Below are 23,635 nucleotides of genomic sequence, written 5' to 3'. Positions count from 1 at the left end.
ACCGTGTGTTTGAGGCCACCCTGAGACTACATAGTGAATTCCAGGTCAGCCTCAGTAAGTGTGAGACCCTACCTTGAAAAATCAAAAAAAAAAAAAAAAAAATCTAGGAATCTAGAAAAATTCCTCACAGATATTCCCAGAGATTTGTTTCCATGGTGATTGTAAATCTTATTCAACTGACAAGCAGAGATGAACCATCATAGCTAGAGACAACCAGTGGGATTTATTATGGCCCAGCAGGAAGGTCAGAAGGCACATGCCCTGCGGGGAGGCTGTGAGGAACCTCTGGGCAAGGCTGAGATTGCTGCTACTGTGTCAGCTCAGGCCTCCTGGACAACTGTCTTGACAAAAGCTGGGTGATGACACACCAAAACTGTGCAGAGCACTTTCCAGCCACACTGAGCTCAGGGGGAGACAAGCAGAGGGTCTGGCCAAAGCCTCCAGGTATACAGGTGGCCTGACGAGTTCTGTGCAGTGTGGTCAGCAATGGTTCTGCAGCTAATCTAAGCAAGACAACCTGGCTAGCGTGGAGCTGTGGGGGAGGCAGGCACAGTCAGTTCCAGATGTGCTCAGAGCAGGATGGGCCGGGTGATGGGACAGGCGTGAGAGCCACAGGGGTTGTGAGCAGACCTAGCCTCTGGAGGACGGCACTCAGATTGCAGCCACTGATGCCAAGGATGCAGAGACAAGATCACAAGGGAGCTGGGGGGCACAGGAGCGCTGCACCTGGAGGAACACTTGGGCTCTACCACCTAACGTTCGAGCAGCTGCCTACGAAGGCAGGTTCAGAAGGAGCACTGCTCAACCCCAACTGGCTCCCAGCAATCCTGCTGCCACAGGGAGTGTGTGCAGTGCAGAGAGGTGAGATACGCTCTGCATCCTGGACTGCTATTTAAAGATCAGCTAGATGAATTACTCTGACAACCAAGTCACCTCTTGGGAAACAAAAATCACTTAGCCCGGGCTGGAGAGATGGCTTAGCGGTTAAGCGCTTGCCTGTGAAGCCTAAGGACCCCGGTTTGAGGCTCGATTCCCCAGGACCCACGTTAGCCAGATGCACAAGGGGGCGCACGCGTCTGGAGTTCATTTGTAGTGGCTGGAGGCCATGGCGCGCCCATTCTCTCTCTCTCTCTGTCTGTCACTCTCAAATAAATAAATAAAGATAAACAAAAAAAAAAATTGTTTTAAATCACTTAGCTCACAAAGCTCCAGAGAATTCCTATCCTGCACATCCATGGTCATGTGCACATGGTGGTGTGAGCTGGGAGTACCTGGCTGCCTAGGACTTGAGTGTGCCTGACACCTAAGGCCTGTGTGCACCCACAGAGCAAAACCACTGGCTTCTGAGGAAATGTGCCTGCTGAGCAGGGTTGCAAGTGCCACCCTTGATGCCCATGAGCTATACAGTGCCTGGCATCCTTCAGAACCAATGGGAGGGACTCTTTGGAAATTCACACTGGGAAAAGAAAAAAAAAACAAAATAATTAAAATGCCAGTCAAATTCTAAGCTGATAGGAGACACTTAGAAACCTAAGCGTTCTTCAGGAGCGGAGGGCGTCGCGCTCCTCCCCATCCACTTGCTTCCTCACTGCAGATGTCAGACTTCCCACGGGTCTTTCTTCCAGAGTAAGAGTCAGGGGAACAAAGCCTTCTTTGAGCCTTTTTCAGCCCAAAATTAATTTAGAAAAAAAATGGCACAGACAAGCCTTAGCATGCCAGACCCAAGGGCAGCCGAGTGACCTTCAGCTGTCCCGCGACCCTCCTGCTCCCAGTTGGGAAGGAAAGTGCCAAGATGCTGGAATGTTCTGGGCCAATGGGGGACACAACTGCTCCTGTCCAGAGGTCCTAGTACTCCAGATCCTCTTCTCAAAAACCTTCATTTGTAAACAACGCCAACCTCAGGCACCAGGAGGAAAAGCTGGGACTTGAATATGTTTTGGATGTCTGTCTGAGGGACCTGAGACCCCTCAGAATCCCTGCAAAGTCTTTGTGTGTGTCTTTCTGGAATGCATGCTGGCATCTTGCAGGTGAGGTGCTGGGGCATCCAGTGGGGCCACTTCCCTCCTGTGGGAGCCAAGCTTCCAATGGGATATTTTCTCTGTGTGCTAAGTGTAAGCATCACTTGTCATGGCTGGAATAACTGCTGCCTGTCTGATGCCAAGGCCCAGCGTCCCATGTGACATTAAGCACAGGATTCTCAAAACTCACATGTTCCAAGATGCAGAGGGCCCAGGGCCTGCAGCCCTCTTCTTGTGGAATGACTCGTCCCTTTGTGTGTTGAGCCAGCAGCGATCATAAATGAGGGCCGTGCCTGACAGTGGAGGTGCACAGAATGAGCTCTGGGATTGAACAACTACAGGTCTTCCTTGGTTCAGGTACACCGGCAGGTGAGGTGTGGCTTTGAGTAGACAAAAACCTATTTCAAAATGCCCCAATGCAGATCCTGTCCACCTGACTGAAGCCCCTTCCCACCTTGGACTGGGTAGTTCAGACGCACCACAGCCAAGGACTGCATTAAGCTTAGGCAGCCCTGGATGTACAGGCTGTGGTGTCCAAGCACCACTACCACATACCCCAAGCGACCCCTGACCTAACCGATTAATGGTGGTGGGGATGAAAACGATGACAATTTCCATCACAGCTACCTTCAAAGTGTAGACTCGCCATAAATGTTTACAGCAGCCTGCCTCCATACAACCATGTTTCCTTCTAGAAGCTACTGCCCTATTCTCAGCAAGCAATCCCAGCAGAGTCGCTTGCTTTCCTATGCTGGCTTTCTTTCTTTCAGGTACATCTGTGTGCATGAGTGCACTTCCTTCTTGTTGTAGGTGTGCTGGAACTATAGATGCCCACCACAGGATCTGGCTTTTGTGTGGGTTCTAGGGAACTGAATTTAGCTACTCATGCTTGCGTGGTAAGCGCTTCATCCACTGAGCCATTGCTTTAGCTCTCTATGATGATCTTCTTCACTGAGAAACCCAGTGTGTCATTGTCCCTTTCACTGTGGTCAAGCAACACATGATGGAACAGTTCACGACTCCCTTCAACTATGTGGTCTGCTGAACAGTTCACGACTCCCTTCATCCACGTGGTCTGCTGAAGCCACACAGCCTGCCCAGGTGTGCCCAGTGAGGGTGCAGGCTGTAACAGGGAACACACGCTTGAGTCAGAACCTGGACATGGAAAAAGAAATTACCAGAGCTGCATAGTGTGGGGATTTTGGAACCACTCCCAAGTCCAGGAGACCCTCTGAAAATGACCGAGACATCCACATGGGAAAACCTTTGATAGGCTGAGAGGATTCTCAAAAGCCAATGGCTGCATTAGGGGTTTTTAAGACTCCCAGGGTCATGGGCTATGTGAGACAAATGACCAGGGGTTGGAAGCTCAAAGAGGCTTGTGTGTGTGGGGGAGAGCCTGCAATAGCCACGCAGGAGGCCTGCAAGCTAGGGTCAGAGGTCAGAATACAGCAGACATGGGGTCCAAAGATTCCCGTGACGCCTCCAAGCGGAGTCAGAGGTCGGCCCTCTGAGGCTCCTCGGGCTGACAGGCGGGCGGGAAGAAAGCCCCTTTTCTCTAGCTCTGCCCTCGCTAATGCAATAAAGCCAATTAGAATGCTTGCTCTCATTTCGGGCTCAGGGTGCCTAGGACAAGGGAAATGGCTGGGACATCCGCCTGACTCTGGTCTTCACAGGCATATGCCGCATTCCAGCATTTATTTCATTATATTTAATACGATTTTACTAGCGGCGCTCTGACTCCAAGACAAGAGTCCTGTGACTTCAAAGCCTGTTTTTGTCCCAGTTCCTTAGCAAGCTCCTGCTTATCTTAGAGAATGGAGTCTCCACCCTATTCAAGAACTGTTCTGTGTGCCGCCCACAAGCCCACACTTACCATGGCCCGAGCGCCATCATCTCCTGGAGTGCTCTGGGGGCGGCACACGTTAACATGGAAACAGCTTTCAAAATTATCCTGGTTCATCCTGCTAGGAACAGTCACTGGGCCCCATCAGCAGAGGCATAGTGAGATTCCTGGCTCACCAGGCCTTGTGACCATAGCAGTTTCAGAGGCCCTACCCTTTACCCTTGTCCACGGCACATCACATCAAGCCCCAAATCCCAGCACACAAATGTGTAGATCCAAGAGACACTCTGCTAACCCAGCCACAGGCCCCGTGCCTTCTGTATAGGAGGAGAGAAGTCTCCAGTCTGGGGGATGGGTAGCATGCAGGGCTGGCCTCCCCATCCCCCTCCCTGCAGCTGCTCTGTGCACAGAGAGCTCCCAGATCCGGCTGGGTGGACACACAGGAGGTGTTCTAGGGGCTGTGCTGGAGGGCAATGAGATGCTACTGTGGGTGGGACTCAGAGGACAGACATTATATTACTTTAGCAATTATTTTTTAGATCCTACTGCGTTTTCTTTTTTAGGAGTGAGGGGATTTGAGACATGGTCTCATGTAGTGCAGCCTGGCCGCTGGCCCTGAATTCACTATGAAGTTGAGGATGAACTTGAACTGATGCTCTTACTTCTACCCCCAGAGTGCCCGGGTTACAGGCACGTGCCACCATACCAGCTTTCACTGGGTTTTCTATGCAACTGTGTCTGTGTATAATATTTTCATTTCCTATTTTTATGCCTTGTATTTCTTCTTCTTGTTTTATTACATACTTATTACATATTTTATTACACATTTATTATACCTGCAGCAATGCAGAAGAGTGGTTATAAGAGCAAACACCCAATCTTTCCTTTCCTTTTTTATTATTTTAGTTTGCTAAGAGTGTTTACCATGAATGACTGTGATTTTTTAAAATTTCAAGACAGCTTTGCTATGTAGCCCAGGCCAGCCTCAAACGTGCAACCCTCCTGCCTTAGCTTCCTAGATATTGAAATTGCAGTTGTGCTGCAATTTTTGGTGTGTATGGGATTTTATTATAGGCTTTTGCTTTGGCATCTGTTGTAATATGGTTCTTCATTTTTTATTTTATACTATGCTGAATGTTAACTGATTTTCAAAGGTTAAAAACCAACCTTACATTTTCAACGACCTCTGCCTTTTGTGTTATTATTTATTTATTTTTGAGGTAGGGTTTCACTGTAGCTTAGGCTGACCTGGAATTCACTATGTAGTCTCAGGGTGGCCTCAAATTCATGGCAATCCTTCTACCTCTGTCTCCCAAGTGCTGGAATTAAAGGCATGTACCACCATGCCTGGAGACCTATGCTGTTTTATTTATTTATTCATTTTTTTTAAAATTTTTATTAACATTTTCCATGATTATAAAATATATCCCATGGTAATTCCCTCCCTCCCTACCCCCACACTTTCCCATTTGAAATTTCATTCTCCATCATATTACCTCCCCATCTCAATCATTGTACTTACATATATACAATATCAACCTATTAAGTACCCTCCTCCCTTCCTTTCTCCACCCTTTATGTCTCCTTTTCAACTTACTGGCCTCTGCTACTAAGTATTTTCATTCTCACACAGAAGCCCAGTCATCTGTAGCTAGGATCCACATATGAGAGAGAACATGTGGCGTTTGGCTTTCTGGGCCTGGGTTACCTGACTTAGTATAATACTTTCCAGGTCCATCCATTTTTCTGCAAATTTCATAACTTCATTTTTCTTTACCGCTGAGTAGAACTCCATTGTATAAATGTACCACATCTTCATTATCCACTCATCTGTTGAGGGACATCTAGGCTGGTTCCATTTCCCAGCTATTATAAATTGAGCAGCAATAAACATGGTTGAGCATGTACTTCTAAGGAAATGAGATGAGTCCTTTGGATATATGCCTAGGAGTGCTATAGCTGGGTCATATGGTAGATCAATCTCTAGCTGTTTTAGGAACCTACATATTTATTCATTTTTTGAGGTAGGGTATCACTCTAGCTTAGGCTGACCTGGAATTCGCTACGTAGTCTCAGGGTAGCCTCCAACTCACAGTGATCCTCCTACCTCTGCTTCCCAAGTGCTGGGATTAAAGGCGTGTACCACCATGCCTGGCTTAGGCTGGCCTTTTTTTAATGTGAAGAGTGGGGAGGAAGGGAGAGAGAGAATTGGTATGCCAGGGCCTCCAGCTACTATAATCGAACTCCAGATGAATGCACAACCTTGTGTGCATGTGCAACCTTGCCTGCTTGTGTCATTTTGTGCATCTGGTTTACATGGGACCTGGAGAATCCAACATGGTTCCTCAGGCTTTGCAGGTAAGCACCTTAACTGCTAAGCCATCTTTCCAGCCCCTATGTCCCCCTTCTCTCTCTCTGTCTCTCTGTCTCTCTGTCTCTCTGTCTCTCTCTCTCTCTCTCTCTCTCTCTCTCTCTCTCTCTCTTTAAATCCTTTAAATTTTATTTATTTATTTGCAAGGGGAGAGAGAGAGAAGAAAGACAGAGAGAGAATGGGCACACCAGAGCCTCTAGCTACTGCAAATGAACTCCAGATGCATGTGCCCCTTGTGCATTTGGCTCACATGGGAACTGGGGAATTGAACTTGGGTATTTTGGCTTCATAGGTAAATTCCTTAACTGTGAAGCTAGTTCTCCAGCCCCTATAATAATTGTTGTTGTCATTATTATTATTATTATCATTATTTTTGGTTTTTCAAAGTTTTTGCTCTAGTCCAGGCTGACCTGGAATTCACTATGTAGGGTAGCCTCAAACTCACAGCAATCCTCCTACCTCTGCCTCCTAAGTACTGGGATTAAAGGTATACGCCACCACACCTGGCTCCTATACCTTTTAAAACAAAATTTTTTTAAATTTATTTATAAGCAAAGAGAGATAGAAGAGAAACAGACAGAGAATGGGCACACCAGGGCCTCCAGCTGCTAAAACGAACTCCAGATGCATGTGCCACTTTGTATGTCTGGCTTTATGTGGGTATTGGGGAATCCAAACCTGGGTTGTTAGGCTTTGCAGACAAGTACCTTAACCACTAACTCATTTCTCCAGCTTTGACCTATGCCTTTTTGCTATCCTTAATTAGCCAATTTTGTAAGGGATTCATTGTCTTTGCTCATGAGGGGTACCAGGCTCTGATTTTCCTTTCTTCAGTACCCTCACCAGGTTTTGGTGTTCCTGTCTGGCTGGTCACATGAACACTTGGGGAAATGCTCCCTCCTCCACTGCTCTCCAGAAGTGTCTGTGTAGAGCTGCCGTCATTTCCTTGAATGTTTGACAGAATTCACCGATGAAGCCATCTGGGCTGTGCATTCTCTGTGGAATGTTTATGATTTCAAGTTTAATTTCTTTAACAGATACAGTGCTATCCAGGTTTGCTTCCTGCTTCCTTTTGTCTCAGTTTTGGTGGCTGTGTTTCTCAAGGAGTCTGCCAGGATCATCTCTGGGCTGTCAAATCTGTAGGCCTACGGCTTTTGACATCCCAGGTGATTTGAAGGCGGCATCTCAGACACAACTACCGACCCGTGGGGATGTTTTCTCAGTCACATGCTGGCTGCTGCTTCTCTCTGACCTGGATGCGTTTGTTCCTATGAGTTTATAGCTTCATTCCAGATGCTGCCTTCTCAATATTAACACGGGGAGCATTAGTGGGTCCCACCTGGTGACACGGCAGCCAGGGTGAACACCACAGAGCTGAGGGATACTAAGGTGACTGGTAGTAAGTAGGAACTTGAAGCTACACTGGCAATGCAGGGATTCGTCACTATTTTATATAGCCCGAGGGTTAGGTGGGGGGGGGGTCATCTCAGCATGTAGCACAGTGTTAATCCTCACATCTCTGCTGATTTTGGGTCTCACTCATCTCTCCTCCAAGGCTGCATCCCCTCCAGGATGTAACTTCCTGGTCCAGCCATGGCAACCATGCACATTTCACAGAGAACTGACTACTTAGCTCACATCTTACTTCATAAACATTTAGAACCTGAAATTCTGTTTTCTTCGAGGGAGGGTCTCGTTTTAGCCCAGGCTGACCTGGAACTCACTCTGTAGTTCCAGGCTGGCCTCGAACTCAGAGTGATCCTTTTATCTCTGTCTCCCAAGTGCTGCGATTAAAGGTGTGCGCCACCACACCTGGCGATGCAAAATTCTTAACTCTGATGTGAAGCCATGATAAAATAAGTGATATCAGAAGTGTATATTATATGCATACGTGACAATGTCACAATGAGATCCGTTATTTTATAAAACTAATACATGGGAATTAAAAACTTAAATATCAGGCCGGGCATGGCGGCACACGCCTTTAATCCCAGCACTCGGGAGGCAGAGGTAGGAGGATCGCCGGGAGTTCAAGGCCACCCTGAGACTACATAGCTAATTCCAGGCCAGCCTGGACCAGAGTGAGACCTACCTCGAAAACAAACAAACAAACAAACAAAAAACAACTTAAATATCAGGAGGTTGGAGAGATGGCTCAGTGGTTAAGGCACTTGCCTGCAAAGCCTAGCCACCTGGGCTTAATTCCCCAACACTCACATAAAACCAGATGCACAAAGTGGTGCATGCATCTGCAGTTCATTTGCAGAGGCCAGAGGGCCTGACATACCTATGCTCTCTCTGCTTGCAAATAAATAAAAATATTTTTAAAAGTTTAAGAATCAGGGTTATTTACTGTTAACACACAAGACAATAAAGAACAGTGGAGTTAGCACACAGCAACAGGAGCCACAGAGACACAGGTCACAACACAGGCCACACCTAGAGCCCAGAAGTGAGGCCAGTGGTGCTCACAGATCAACCTCCCTGCCCCTGCCCCTGCCACCCCTGGAGAACACGTGCATGTTGTAGTTCTCACTGTTACCAAAGCCACACATTCTCTGTCTTCTCTTCACTCTGGTGGGCCTGTGATGCCCCTTCACACAAGCTCACAGCAGAGCAGGATCTCTGGAAGGAATAGAGCACACAGAGGGACTGTGAAGACCACTGCCCATTCATGCTTCTCCAAGGTGAAAGTGGGGTAGGTGCGGGGGTGACGAGGGCGGCTCAGGAGGAGGTGGGTTCTCAGCTTTTCCACTCTCCAGGGCTCAAAGGGAAAGAGCAAGTTGTCTCCACGCGGCGTATGTGCAGTCCTGAGAATTCCCAGCAACGAAGACCGACAAAGAGGTTGGCTTGATTCCCAGAACTTCAGCGATGGCGAGCGCTAAGTCACCATACAGCATAGCTCATGAGGACGACATAATCAAGGACAGCTCTGGCTCTGCAGCGTACATGTAAAATCCATCCTCTGCCCAAGGCTGGGGCTGGGCCCAGCGGCCCCAGACAAGGAGTTTGGGTTCCACTGACAGATGCGCAAAGTGCTGCTGGATGAAAAACATACAAGCCCTGCTGCAAACGTACGCACACTCCGTCCAGCCGAAATCAAGATTGGGAAGAAAGTGTCAGAGATTTCTTTAAAGCAGCACTAACAGCAATCTACTGCCTTATATACTGGCTCGACACCCACATCGTTTATTGTTTCCTGAAGCAGCAGAGCCTCGCTTCAGTGCAGCTCAGTTTGATGGACCAACAGCAGAAACTTAAGCAGAAGTGTGGTAGGCGCCCCAGCTCTCTCAGGGAAGTGGCTCAATCTCGGGGGCATGCAGGCGACCGGTTGTCTGGGAATGAGATGTGAGGAAAGTAGGAGCCATGTCTTACAGAAATCCCATGCTGTCCTCAGCCCTGCAGAGCTGGGATGCACATAAGCACATGAAAATCCAGAGCAAGTCACCAATGTCTCTGTCTGTCTGTCGACACTCTAGCTTCCCATAGGTCCCAGTCTTTGCAGAGGCCCTGTGGCAGGGTACCTGCTAACCTGCCCTGTCTTGTGTGGGGCATGGTGTCAGAAGTGGTGAGGGGAGCCACCGTTTGCTACTCAGTGGCAGCATGGTTCACTCAGGTTGGGGTGAGCAGCTACTGCCTGTGGCAGTGGCCGGTGTGAGGGACAGACCTGGGCACCGGGCACTGCCCTAGTCCTCCAACAGGCATATGTGTGTTCTCTCTGATGTATCTAGTCCCTCTGACTACCCTATCAACAGCTAATGTCAATGGCACCAAGAACCAGAGGAGGAAGGAGACCCACCCCCCCCGGGCCGCTGCAGGGAACAGGGGTAGTGGAGAGGGCTGTGATGGTGGAAGCCCTGCCTGAGCAAAGTCTTCCCAGAGCCCGAGACACATGGTTTCTGTCAGGTGTTCAACTGAGGATGCATGGACAAGCAGGGTGGGGGCTTCCTGCCTTCACTCTATCTTCTCTGGGGATCCTCAGCCATTAGCTGACCTCATTAGGTCTCAAATAACTCATAGGCACAGGTGGACTGCATGCTTGCATAGCATCTCTCCCTGCTGAGACACTCGATGTTTCCATCACCCAAGAAGGATGCCATGCATCTCTTCCCATCCCCCAAGGTCAGCTATGGGCTATCTGCTCTGGCCTCACTCATGAAAGGAAGCGGCGGGATGTTCCTTTGTAGTGGGTTTCCCTAATGCACAGTTATTCCGAGGCTATGCGCGGTGGCTCCTCACACAAGTGTGGATCACACTGCATCCAGCAGTGTTACCTTTAGAATGTGTACATGTGTGTGCAAATGGAGGTCAGAGGTCAACACTGAGTATCTTCCTCAACTGCTCAACACTTAAAAAATTATCTTTATTTCATATGGACATATTTCGTATGTAAACAACACATGTTGGCACCATCCTTTCCCTCCTCTCTGCCCCTTTTCTAAAGAGGCCTTCCTCACTGGGGACGCAGGCCAACCCCATGGGGATTGTGGGTCATACATTATAGGGGCAGCAGTCAGTTATGGGGAAGCGGCAATGTCTCTGTGCAAAATGTCCCAACTTGTGGATCTAACCATCTTTCTGCCCCTCTTTCGCAAAATTCCCTGAGCCATGCTGGGAGCATTTTAAGTCTACTTCAGTGATGGGCGCTTAGGAGCCTCTGGATCAGTGGTTTAGTAGGTGTTGAGTGTCCTCAGTGTCTGTCTCCTTCACCCTTGCACTGATATCAGGTTCACTGAAAAAGCAGCACCTTGTGCCTTTAACCACTAAGCCATCTCTCCAGTTGTTATTTTTAAAGTTACATACTTAAAAATTTTTTTTTTGTTTATTTTATTTATTTGAAAGTGACAGACAGAGAGAGAGAAAGAGGCAGATAGAGAATGGGCACGCCAGGGCCTCCAGCCGCTGCAAACGAACTCCAGATGTGTGCGCCCCTTTGTGCATCTGGCTAACATGAGTCCTGGGGAATCAAGCCTCGAACTGGGGTCCTTAGGCTTCACAGGCAAGCGCTTAATTGCTAAGCCATTTCTCCAGCCCCAAAGTTATATACTTCTAATTTGCTTTAGACATAAGCAGAAAAAAGAAAAAAAAAAACAACATAGTGACATTAAGAAAGCATCATAATAGCTCAAGAATGAGTCAGGTTTTTCCTGTTAGGTGCCAGCCATGTGAGGCAACAAGCACAGATGCCCAGGCTCCTGTTTTTGTTGTTTTGGACAACTCTCTCACAAAGATAGTGAACATACCTAAAATCTGATGGGCTTTCTGTAAGAAGTGTAGCCAGCATCTGCCCCACAAAGTACCCCAGCACAAGAAGAGCATGGATTCCCTGGATGCCCAAGGAGAGTGGTGCTCTGATTGGAAGCAGAATGGCTATGGGGCAGACCAACCCCATTTTCTGAAAGAAAGCCAAAACCACCAAGAAGACTGTGCTAAGGATTGAATGCGTTGAGGCCAAATGCAGATCCCAGAGGATTCTGGCCATTAAAAGATGCAAGCATTCTGAATTGGGAGGAGACAAGAGGAGAAAGGGCCAAGTATCTGGCTCTAAAAGTTTGTATTTCTATTTGAGGAGAAAATATTGAAGTTGTAGAAAAGTTACCCATTTGAAAATAAAATTATTGTTAGTTAATCTTCCCTCCACTCAAAAAGAATGAATCAGATGAAATGTCTGGAATTAGAACTCTCTAAAATGAAAAGTCAGAGATTCTAAAAGTATTGGGGAAATTTAAACAACTCTATAGAGAAGAAAGAAAAATTACAATATCATTCTATCTTAAGTGAACCTAAGTAAAAACAGAGTAACAGAAATAATTAAACGTGCTGGACATGGTGGTGTACCCAGCACTCAGGAGGCAGAGGCAGGAGGATTGCCATGAGCTTGAGGCCAGCCTGGGACTACAGAGGGCGCTCCAGGTCAGCCTGGGCTACACTGAGATACTACTTAAAAAAAAAAAAAAAAGAATTAAGCTCATTAATTTGTCTCTAAAGTACAATTTTTAGTAAAAGCAGGTTTGTTTAATTAGTAGAATATGAAATCTAATTACACAACATGAATTTGAAAAGCAATGTTAGGAAATACAATACACTTAAAATATTAGTGCATGAGAGTTTGTATTTCTTCCCATGTTTTAAAATTTTTATTTATTTATTTATTTGAGAGCGACAGACACAGAGAGAAAGACAGACAGAGGGAGAGAGAGAGAATGGGCGCGCCAGGGCTTCTAGCCTCTGCAAACAAACTCCAGACGCGTGTGCCCCCTTGTGCATCTGGCTAACGTGGGACCTGGGGAACCGAGCCTCAAACCGGGGCAAGCGCTTAACCGCTAAGCCATCTCTCCAGCCCTTTCTTCCTATTTTTAATTTGGGTTCTATATGACAGACACCCATTTATGTTCTCATATACCTAGCCTGATCTAATACTCTTTTTGAGTAAGTATTCTGAAGCTTCTTATTAACAGTTCTATGATTATAAAATGGCTTATCTGCATTCCCTTTCTTAGAAGCATTAACAGATTAGAGCTTAAACCCAAATAAACAAGCAGTAGTCACACTACTCAGAGACTACATCTTTTATCCAAATATTTTTATTTATTTGCAGCCAGAGAGACAGAGAAAGAGAGAGAGAAAGATGAGCCAGAGACAGAGAATATGGACATACCAGGGTCTCCTGCCATGGCAAACAAACTCCAGATACATAGCTGAATCCTGGGTTGGCGGGCTTTATAAGCAAATGCCTTTAAGTGCTGAGCTATCTCCCCAGTCTAGATGCTGCTTTGTTTTTTCTCAAGGTAGGGTCTCCCTACAGCTGGTCTTGAACTCACATCGGTCCTCCTACCTCGGTCTTCCGAGTGCTGGAATTAAAGGTATGTGCTACCACACCCAGCTAGATGCTACATTTTAAAATCCCATTTTCTGATAGTTTGCCAGCACACAGAACTTATTAACTTATATGATAATCTTGAATTTGGCACTGTGGCAAATGTGTTAATTGGTTCTTATGAACTTCCATATACAAAGGTATCTATGAATATGGTATTTTATTCCTGTGCTATAGTCTTTATGGGTTATTTCTTTTTCTTGCTTTATTGTTGCGAACTAAGATCTTCAGTGCTCTGTTAGTAGTCGTCATGAGGTAGAAACCCCAAGCCAGTTTCTTGGGAAGCACTCAAGTTTTGACCAGTAAGTAGGGAATGAGCTAGGTGTGGTCTGCATGCCTATACTTCCAGCTCTCAAGAGGCTGAAGTAGGAGAATCAGGAATTCAAGGCCAGCCTGGGACACAAAGTGAGACCCTGTTTCTGAAACAAAGGATGGGAAGGGAGGGAGGGAGGAAGGAAGGAAAATAGAAAAAAGAAAAACAAATAGAAAAACAGGTACTGGGGCTGAAGAGATGGCTTAGCAGTTAAGGCACTTGTCTGCAAAGCCAAAGGACCTAAGTTCGATTCCCCAGTACCCACATAAGCCAGATGCACAAGGTGGCACATGTGTCTGGAGTTTATTTGCAGTGGCTGAAGGCCCTGGTGCTCCCCTCTGTTATCTGCTTCTCTTGCTCTCTAATAAATAAATAAAAATACAATATATATTTTTTTAAATAGAAAAAAAAGAAAAACAGGTGCTAGCTAAAGTTTGTAGTCATCTTATCAGGTGGAGAAAATTTTAATCTATTTCTGTCTTGCGAGAAGTTTCTGTTAGGAGTGAATGAGTATTTAATTATTTTTCTATGCTACTGAGTCATCATATTATTTTATATCTCTCTGCTAATCTGAGATGAAACCTCTTCAAAATTGTAAGCCTGAAATAAATCCTTTCCTCATCATCAGACATATGGTCAAAAACAGTTCTCTCTTGGTCTTTCAGGAAGGGTAATGCCTTCTCAGAAGGGGACAATTGTCCCTTCTAGGAAGGGACTCCTTTCTAGGGAGGGTCTCAGGTTGAGTTCAAGGATCTAGGGAGGAAACTCCTTACTGCAAGGACAGGCTCAAGGACATTTTATTTCTCACTTACTTTTGGGGCCCTGTCATCCCTAAATTGTCTCAAAGATAACTGGACTAGTGACCTGAAGGAGCTGAAGACAAAAATTTACAGAGAAAAAGATGGGGGATGGGGGAACTTCCTTGACATGGGTCTGGGCAATGAGTTCTTGGATTTGGCACCAAATACACAGGCAATGATGCTGTATCAGACAAGGGGGCTGTAATGCATCACGTAGCTTGTGCAGAGCCTAGGAAATAACTAGCAGTGTATAGAGGCAGCCTACAGACCAGGAGACATGGGATTGGTACACAATGTGCTCCTATGACTCAGTAGCAAAAAGCAAGTAACCCAGTTTAAAAATGGGCAAGGCAGCCTGGCGTGGTGGCACATGCCTTTAATCCCAGCACTCAGCAGGCAGAAGTAGGAGGATCACCATGAGTTCAAGGCCACCCTGAGACTGCACCGTGAATTCCGGGTCAGCCCACAGTCATGCAAATGCCATCAGTGTATGAGGTAATGCTCAGTCTTCCCCCGCTACAAGAAAGACTTAAACCAAAATTACACTGAGGTGTCAGGCCTCAAGCAGAGCTCGAGAATCAAAACCCCTCTTTAGGTTTCTCAGTCTTCCCATGAACATCTTTTATAGTCCAGGGTCTATTCTCAAAGTCATGCTATAGCTAAGTGTCATGAGACCCCGAGTCTGATCTTGTATTAGTTACTTTTATCAACACACTGACAAAATACCTGAGAGCAGCAATTTATAGGAGGATTTATCCTGGCTCATGGTTTGAGAAGTCCGTCACTGTGGGAAAGGCGCGGTGGGGGAGGGTGGTAGTAGCATGTGTCTGGGAACCCTCACATATGAATGGACCAGGAAGCCGGGCGTGGTGGCGCACGCCTTTAATCCCAGCACTTGGGAGGCAGAGGTAGGAGGATTGCTGTGAGTTCAAGGCCACCCTGAGACTAGAGTGAATTTCAGGTCAGCCTGGACTACAGTGAGACCCTACCTTTGAAACCCCCCCAAAAAAAGAAAGAAGAAGAAGGAGGAGGGACCTCAGGAAGCAGAGGCCAGCAGCAGGAAGCAGGAAGCAGGAAGCAGGAAGCAGGGCCTAAATATGCTACAAGCCTTAAGTGCCTGTCCCAAAGTGCCGACTAATGCTTCTACCACCTCCCAGAACACGGCCACCAGTTAGGGACCTAAGTTTACACACATGAGTCTACAGGGGGTATTTCCCATTGAAACCCCAAAAAGACCTCTTTGGTCTCTACCACCTCTTGTGACTTGCTTGTAAGGATGCTGGCAAGTGAGTTCTAGTACTTCCCCACAAAGAGGGCTTGCTGATATTCCTCATCATTAATTCCAGGCTCTGCCTTCTTTCTAAGACTCCAACAAGTGAGGCTGGTCCACTTGGAGCTCCTCCGAGCACAAGTCCTGTTAGAGGGACACAGAGGTCAGGGCCAGCTGTGCCCCTTACTGACCTCCTCAGCCCCTGACCCTGCTCTGTATGGTCTCTTCACTTGCACTGGCTTGCCTGTGTGTGTCACCACAGGGGCCAAGACTTGCTGTGGCTCCCTGAAGACCATGGATCCACCCCATCCACAGAGTGATGTGGCAGCAGCTGCTTCTGACATGGAGCAAAACAGGGCCATGCCAGCCACACGGCCCTGCACAGGGAGCTTAGGGGTCAGAAGACAGTCTGTGAGCCTCGAGAGCAAGGCATCCCTAAAACCTGATCCCAGCATCATGACCGCTGCAGACCAACCAATTCTGAGACACATCAAATGCCGCCAGATGCAACCCCGAGGGCTGGTGCTGAGCAAGGCTCTAGTGAGCCTGTGGTCTCAGGTCAGAGCCAGGTGGCACAGCACGAGAGGGACCACTGGCTCATCTGCCCAACTCACAGATGGACTCATGGCTGCTGTCACTCTTTTCATATCACCTCTCTCTGTGCCTTGCACTGAAGCAAGATTAATAATATCCAACCTAAGACTGTGTTGAGTAATTACACCTTTTAGTGCACCTGGTAATTTTTATCCAGCTGGTTCTAACAGTCAATCAAAATGCCATAAAAGGGCTTCAGAATGTGCTAATGACTCGCTCGTTTTGTCAGGCATTGTGGGAGTGCATTCAACTCCTGGCACCAAAACTATGTGTGGAACAGCCTGACAGCTTCTCCACAGTGCTAGGCTTCTCCGAAGTGCTGGCTTTTTCACAGTGCTGGGCTTCTCCACTGGGCTGGTTTGTCCACAGGGTCAGGCTTCATGCTGCCTCACGTAACATAGCTACCTTCCCCAGAAAGTCTTCTGAAACATTTTAAACACTTGCAAGCTCACCAGTGCCAGCTCAGAGAAGAAACCACGTTGACAGTACCCTCAGCCTGCCAGGAACATCTGACTCTCTATGGAGATAGCATAGAACTATAGTGCTGGGTCACCAGGAGCCATGTAAGTGCCTTTTGTCAGGTGGCACACTGGGTTTGAAAACTACATCACACTTGACAGTGGGACCGGGACACAGAGTCACGGCTGAGGCCCGGCAAACAGGTAACTACCACTGCCCCACAGACTCCAACGAGCACAGAAAATGCCATCAAAGAGTGAGAAATGAGAGACAGGCGAGTGAACACAGCTAAATTCTCCGTCTAGTTCACCATGTCAAAGCAGCCTCCTCACTCCTGCTTCTCAGGTTCAAATGCTTATGAAAACCTCAATGCTGCATGTCAGTGGAACTAAGGCAGCGCGGAACGCAGTGGGATCAGGGGGGCTGGACGCAGATGGGGTGGAGCAGTGCCGAACCATGTGAGGTCTACTGATTACACAAACTGTAAACAAACTCACACCGGACTAAGGGGAACTGTGGCTATACCTGGCTTTATGAAAGACACCCTTCAAATCAAGCAAGCTGGTGCCTCTCAAAAAAGTCAGACACAGAGGGCTCAGCAGCAGCTGTTGCTAGTATGAAAACTGCGGGCCGGGCTGCAACGCAGCTGTGTTCACCAATGTGCCTCCATGGCACATGACATACATCACTTAGAAAGGACCTTGGAGATATCTGAGACATCTTTGGAGGGGACAGTGGCCTCCTAATGTTTCTTTAAGAAAAAGACCTAGGCTGGAGAGATGGCTTAGCAGTTAAGGCACTTGCCTGTGAAGACTAAGGATTCATGTTCAACTCTCCAGGTCCCACATAAGCCAGATGCATAAAATGACACAAGTGTGCACACTCACACATGTGCACAAGGGGGCTCATGAGTCTGGAGTTTGATTGCAGTGGCTAGAGGCCCTGTGATACCAATTCTCTCTTCTCGCTCTCACTGTCTCACATTAAAAAAAAAAAAAGACTCAGGCACTGGAACGATGACTCAGCAGTTAAAGGCACATGCTTGCAAAGCCTGATGGCCTGGGTTTGAGTCTCATGTAAAGCCAGATGAACAATGTGGCGCCATGGGTCTGCAGTTCATTTGCAGTAGCAAGAGGCCCTGGCATTCCCACTCATTCTCTCTCTCTATTTGCAAATACATAAGTAAAAAAAAAAAATTTTTTTTTTTAAAGAAAAACACAAAGAAAAGGACCCAAAGCTCTGACTGTTTTTCACAGAAAATGATGGTCAGTGTGGACAGCTGCTGTGTTCAGTGTTCAGAGTGGGCCACTAGGGGAGGCAGAGGACTAGGCGGGCAGAATAAGACCAGGCTGGGAGCAGAACAGCTGCAGGTCAGCGAGGAGGCGCCCGGTCCGACAAGAGCCAGCCCAGCAGAGCCGCCAGGTACAAGTTGGAGACGCCCGCCCAAATACGGCACATGAAGCTTCACCTACCGCTCCAAGCATGATCCTGAAAATCAGCCACCGGAAGCCCCACAGGATGACTTGGGATGTAGGGGTGTGCTTTGGGAGTTGGGACAGCGTCCAGAGAGGGCACAGAAAGATCCCCAGGAACCCTGTTTCCAGCAGCTGTGACTCCCATCCTGCAGTGGGGACAGGAGACAAAAAGAGGAAGGTCACGGGGGCCAATGTTTAGAAAGGGATCATCCCAACTTAGCCTGACCAAGCAGTTCTTAAAACGGGACTGAGATACAAAAACATCATCTTGGGGGAGACTATGAGATTCATGATGGAATGCACCTGGAGCTTTATTACCAGTAGAGCAGAATTCTTCCTCCTGTCCTGCTCCCCACCCCCAGTCACACTAGTATGGATGATTTTAACAGTGCACATGAATAAAAACTTAGATGCTGTTTAAAAAAAAAAAGACATCATCTTGGGCTGGGGAAAGGGCTTAGCAGTTAAGGCGTTTGCCTGCTAAGCCTAAGGACCCCAGTTCAATTCTCCAGGACCTATGTAAGCCAGATGCATGAGAGGGAGCATCTTACATCTCCCTGGGAAACAAGATGCAGAGCTCTAAGTGGGGGACTCAGAGCCCATGGCTGAGGTGCCTGGCAACCTTGGGTGCCCCGATTCTGTAGATGGAGGGCCCTGTGCTGCCCAGTGCAAACGCCACCACCACCCTGGGTGGCATACAGCATAGGCATCCCACACCTGAGCTGCATATCTGACTGTGCACTGCCAATGGGTGCCGGTTAGGTATGTGAGAGAGAAGCATAGCTCTGAACGTCCTTCCTGAGGGAGGTTCACAGCAAGAGATGCAGGCACCATGGGCATGACAACTGTTGTAGTCAGGTTCACATTGCTGGCAGAAATCACCGAACCAAGAGCAGCTTGTGGGAGGCTCGAGGGGAAATTCCATGACAGCAGGGAAAAACGATGGCATGAGCAGAGAGTGGACATCACCTCCTGGCCAACATAAGGTGGACAACAGGAACAGGAGAGTGTACCAAACACTGGCAAGGGGACACTGCCTATAACACCCATAAGCCCCCCTCCAAGAATATACTGCCTCTAGGAGGCGTTAATTCCAAAATCTCCATCAGCTGGGAACCTAGCATTCAGAACACCTAAGGTGATGGGGGACACCTGAATTAAAGCACCATGACAACCTCCCTGGGAAGGGAGAGTCCAGATCAGGACAGAACTGAACAGTATTCAGAGTTAGGAGAGGATATGCCCAAGACGCATATCTGACGGACACAGGCTGTCCTGCTGTTGTGTGCAGACACTGGCTATTCTTATGGGCGCTTCGTATAGGAAACGTCATGCACACAGCCTTCCCAGGCTCCATTTCACCTTGGGGTGGGTCACAGGTTCCCAAAGGACGAGGAGATCCCCATGGCAGAGCAGGTGTAGACAGCTCCTTATGGCTGGCATCACCCTTGTCACCTGAGGAGTAAGGGACACAGGGTGCTGAGGACCCTTTCCTCCCACCAGGTGCTCTGGAGGGCAGACAGGGCCATGTCTCCCCATGTGCCAACAATTACCCATCACACTGAGGCAGCTTCTATTTAGGTGTGCGCCTAAGAGGGGACGCTGACAGCGAGGAGGGCCTCAAGAAGGTACAGGGAGTTCCTTCCATAGCTCTTACAACTTTTCAATACAGGTTATTAAAATTAAAAGCTCATAGGGTTGGGGAGATTTCTCAGTGGTTAAGGCACTTGCCTGCAAAGCCAAACAACCTGGGTTTGATTCCCTGGCACCCATGTAAAGCCAGAGGCACGAAATAGCACGTGTCTGGAGTTCATTTACAGCAGCTGGAGGCCCTGGCATTCTCTCTCTCTGCCTGAAAATAAATGATTTTCAAAAAATTAAAAACCTTATAGAACAGAGCTAGTTAGCCAAGTGTGATGGTACACGCCTTTAATCCCAGCACTTGGGAGGCAGAGGTAGGAGGATCCACTGTGAGTTCGAGGCCACCCTGAGACTACATAGTGAATTCCTGGTCAGCCTGGGCTAGAGTGAGACCCTACCTCAAAAAACCAAACAACAACAAACCAGACTAAAGGTAGTTAATATTAGGTTATAACACAGAGTATGAGACGGGTGCCACTGACAGAATCAATGACTGAAGAAACAGACAAATAGGACCAGGCACAAATCCGCAGCAGGATTCCTCACAATGTGTAGGTCAGAGTCTTTGGGGAGCGGCAATGCCCTATTCTGCTGCACGGCGCTACCTTTCTATTATGGGACAGGGAGAGAAAAAAATCACCTCACAGACACCCGGATGGAGGCCTCCCTAGTTGGTCAAGATCAACTCTGCTGCATAGGCTTTGCGTGCACTGAAGGGAAGTGCAGGGCCACCCACGTGGAAGAGCAAAGCCCAGTGCCATGGAGGGGCCTCTACAGACTCTGAGCAGCACCCCAAGCCCGTCAGGGACTGAAAACAAAAGGGAGGCTGAGAAATAGCTCAGAGCAGCCTGAGATGTGATGACTAAATGGCACCTGGCATCTCAGATCAGTTAAGAGGAAACTGAGGAAATGTGAATCCAATGTGGGTGGCAGTTCATGAGAATTGTGATAAAGGGATCCCACCAGTGTAGGGAGCTTGCTAGATTTTGGGGTTCAGTGGGCACTGGAGCTGGGCTAGGTTGGCTGGAACTCTCTGGGCTGGAGGGCTTTGGAGGGCAGGTGTGGCTGGGCTTCCCAGGGCTGTGTTGTCCAGGGCTGAGCATTTGCAGATGTCATCAAAGGGCTGAGGGACGGCTGCAACCCCTACAGGCAAAGCCCTGGCTTACTGGCAACACCCGAGCCCCAGAGCTCTGGCCTATCATTGATACCAGAACCTGGGGTGGTCTGAGGGTGTGCACACTCCGCTGGCTTTCTCCCTGCCACCATGGGCTGCCAAGGAGCCTGTGCCTCGTCCTGACAGAGCTCAAAAATGTGCTGAGCAAGCTGTGCTTCACATGGGGTGCCTCCCCACATAACAATGCCTCAAGTTTCACCTTGGGATAATTTGCATCAGATTAGGGTGCAATTCATGTGGGTGTGTCTGATGACCACAGGTGTCCTTGGTTAAATGTGGTAATAGTAATCCTGAGGAAGTACCTTAAAGACTGCATGCTCCCATCCCCGCCTCTATCCCATAGGTGAAAGAACTCAAGACTCTGGAGACCAGAGGAGCAAGCCTAGGACCCCTTCACTAGCCCCGGGGAAGGCTGGAGCTAGTTCTGTGTCTGTCATGCAGCCCAACAGCTTTTAGGGGGCAATGTTCCCCAGAGCCTGGAGCCTGCCTAATTGCCACCTCACTCTGCAGACACAGGAATGGAATTTTAATATGCAGTGCAGTGAGTGACACCAATCAAAGTGATTGATACACAATGGCAGAACCCAGAGACACACCCGAGAGGCAGGGTGACAGGGCTGGGGGGAGGGGGAGCTGACAGGGCAGGGTAGGGTGACGGGAGACAAGCTGTCTCCACTAGGAAGGAGGGTGTGTGTGAGGCTACTGAGTTCTGCAGGCTTTAGAGGGGACAGGACATTCCTGTCCTACTTAGCCTGAGCCAAGGGCTGCAGGCTTCCCACAGTGGGACTCTGCTGCCCTTGCCCCCAGCTCAGGTAATGGCAGTGGCTCACAAGGGTCTTCCTAAGCGAAACTGAGACGCCTCTGATGGCTGTGGTCTGCCTGGGACACCCAGGAAGGGAAGGGCTGCAGCAGTCCCACCTGCTCATCTGCTCTGCTTGGATTGGTGGTGTCTCAGCAGCTGTGCCATGTGCACAAGGGCATCCATTGTTCTTTCAGCGTGGCGCGGGATGCACCCCCAGAAAAAATAAATAACCAGCATGCTGCCAAGGGCAGCTTCCAGGGGCCGAGTGGCCCAGTGTGGGCAGGTGGTCAGCTGTCCTTGCTTAGCGTACTAGGGCCTCGTGAAGTGGACAGAGGAGATGGCACCTTCTGCAGAGAAGATTGGCAGCTGTAATCATGGACAAATGCCCCACGCAACTGCATTCTGTGTGTCTTTCACCAGCTACAAGACCCCCTCCCCAGCCTGTGCCTTCTACCCCAGGCCTCAGCAGGGGCCGGCTCGGCAGGATCTGGCCTGCTGCCCATGCCTCTAGGGAGAGTGCTGTTCTTGCCCAGATCATGCTGTGGGCAGTGAGGACACTGTCCTGCCAGTGGCATATCAGGTGACTGTCAGCAGAGGTCCATGAGGGGCCCTGAGAGCTCTGAACAGACTGTTCTTGTGGGGTTATTGCATACAGCTGGTTCTGGAAACTTCGCTTCATGAAAGTCTGCCACTTTCATTCATAGAGCATAGCCTAGCACGGAACTTGTGCCCAAGAAGTTACACATGTGGAAGCTAGGCACCACCTAGCCTCCGAGAAACCTCCAGAAGCTCTGTTCAGAGCAAGAGGAGGGGACCTGTGTCTGCAGCTGCTCCTGGGAAGGAGTGACCCTCTCACAGCTGAGAGAGGCTGGTTCAGTGTGATTCCTCCCAGCATCCGGTGCAGACAGCTCCAGTGTCAAGCGGAGGAAGGACAGATGGGATGTCCCCCAGGGGCAGTGACAGAGCAGGTGGGTCGACCCAGGCCCGTCTCTGTGCTGTGTCTGGGGAAGGACGTAGGGTGTTCCAATTTTGCTTTCATTGCCGCCCACAGTGACCACTGCAGCTTCCCACGCTCAAAGCCATCCTCTCCTCCCCTCTACCACAGGGAGCACTTGCTGCTGTGGACTCACGAGGAAGACGTGGTTTCTGTCAGCCAAGTATGATCACTAATGGCACGTGGAAACAAGGGGCGGCTGCAGCTCTCAGCCCACTGTCACCAGACCTGAGAGCTCCATTTAGGAGCCTCCCCTGTGTTGGTGGGGAGGGCCCTACTTTCAACTCACACAGGTGGAGGATGAAGTCCTTTTGCCATTTCACTTGTACTATTTAAAACCAACCAACATAAAACTTCTTCTTGGACCCAAGCCACAGAGGCCGAAGTGAGCCTGGCAAGAGGCTACCCTGGGCTGGTTGGAGGGCATGCATGCCAGGGAGGCTCAGATGTCTGAGGGAGTTGGAGCTAGATGCAGGGTAGAGCCAGGAGGCCCAGGGACTGTAGGCAGGTGGAGAGCCTGAGGCAGAGAGATCTGCCTGTGCCCTAGAGCCTTCCTTATCTTCAAGGTGCCTGGATTCCACTCCTGGGCTAATAAACTGGACAGCTACCTTGGACAGGGAAGGTGTAGGGCCAAGAACGGTGTGTGTGTGTGGGGGGGGGTAGGGGGTACATTCTCAGCTCAACAGTGTTGGCCTAGAAGATAAGCTGGAGTTTGATGCTGAAAGCAACCAGGAACAAAGACAGCTTGTGGTGAGAGGTGAGGAGGAATCTTAAGCCCATCAACCTAATGAGTAAACACAGTGGGTAACCTGACCAGACAGATGCAGGGCTGGGGGCAAGCTGAGGGCAGAGATAAACTGAAGGCCCAGCAATGCTGGTGGGTAAGAAGCAGAGAGAAGCTTCCAGAAGTCTCTGTGGATGGGTATACCACTTTATCAGGTAGGGAAGCTCAGCCCAAGAGTTGTCTCTTGCTCCAGATCACCAGAGGCAGGACAGAAGCC

The 23,635-nt window shown here is 48.8% G+C and overlaps 1 protein-coding gene across 2 annotated transcripts in view; it reads right to left on the bottom strand.

Annotated features, from left to right (window-relative positions):
• Positions 1-23,635, bottom strand: part of Lmf1 (lipase maturation factor 1) — a 103,502-nt gene that overhangs the window by 33,565 nt on the left and 46,302 nt on the right. For both annotated transcript variants that reach the window (XM_004651971.2, XM_045130063.1), the window contains one exon: positions 18,021-18,169. In XM_004651971.2, coding sequence (XP_004652028.2) covers positions 18,021-18,169 — 149 coding nt within the window. The remainder of the gene's footprint in view (positions 1-18,020; positions 18,170-23,635) is intronic.

The sequence above is a fragment of the Jaculus jaculus genome, chromosome 11 (assembly GCF_020740685.1).
Source record: "Jaculus jaculus isolate mJacJac1 chromosome 11, mJacJac1.mat.Y.cur, whole genome shotgun sequence".
Lineage (NCBI taxonomy): Eukaryota > Metazoa > Chordata > Mammalia > Rodentia > Dipodidae > Jaculus > Jaculus jaculus.
This window is presented reverse-complemented; position numbering and strand designations above follow the sequence as displayed.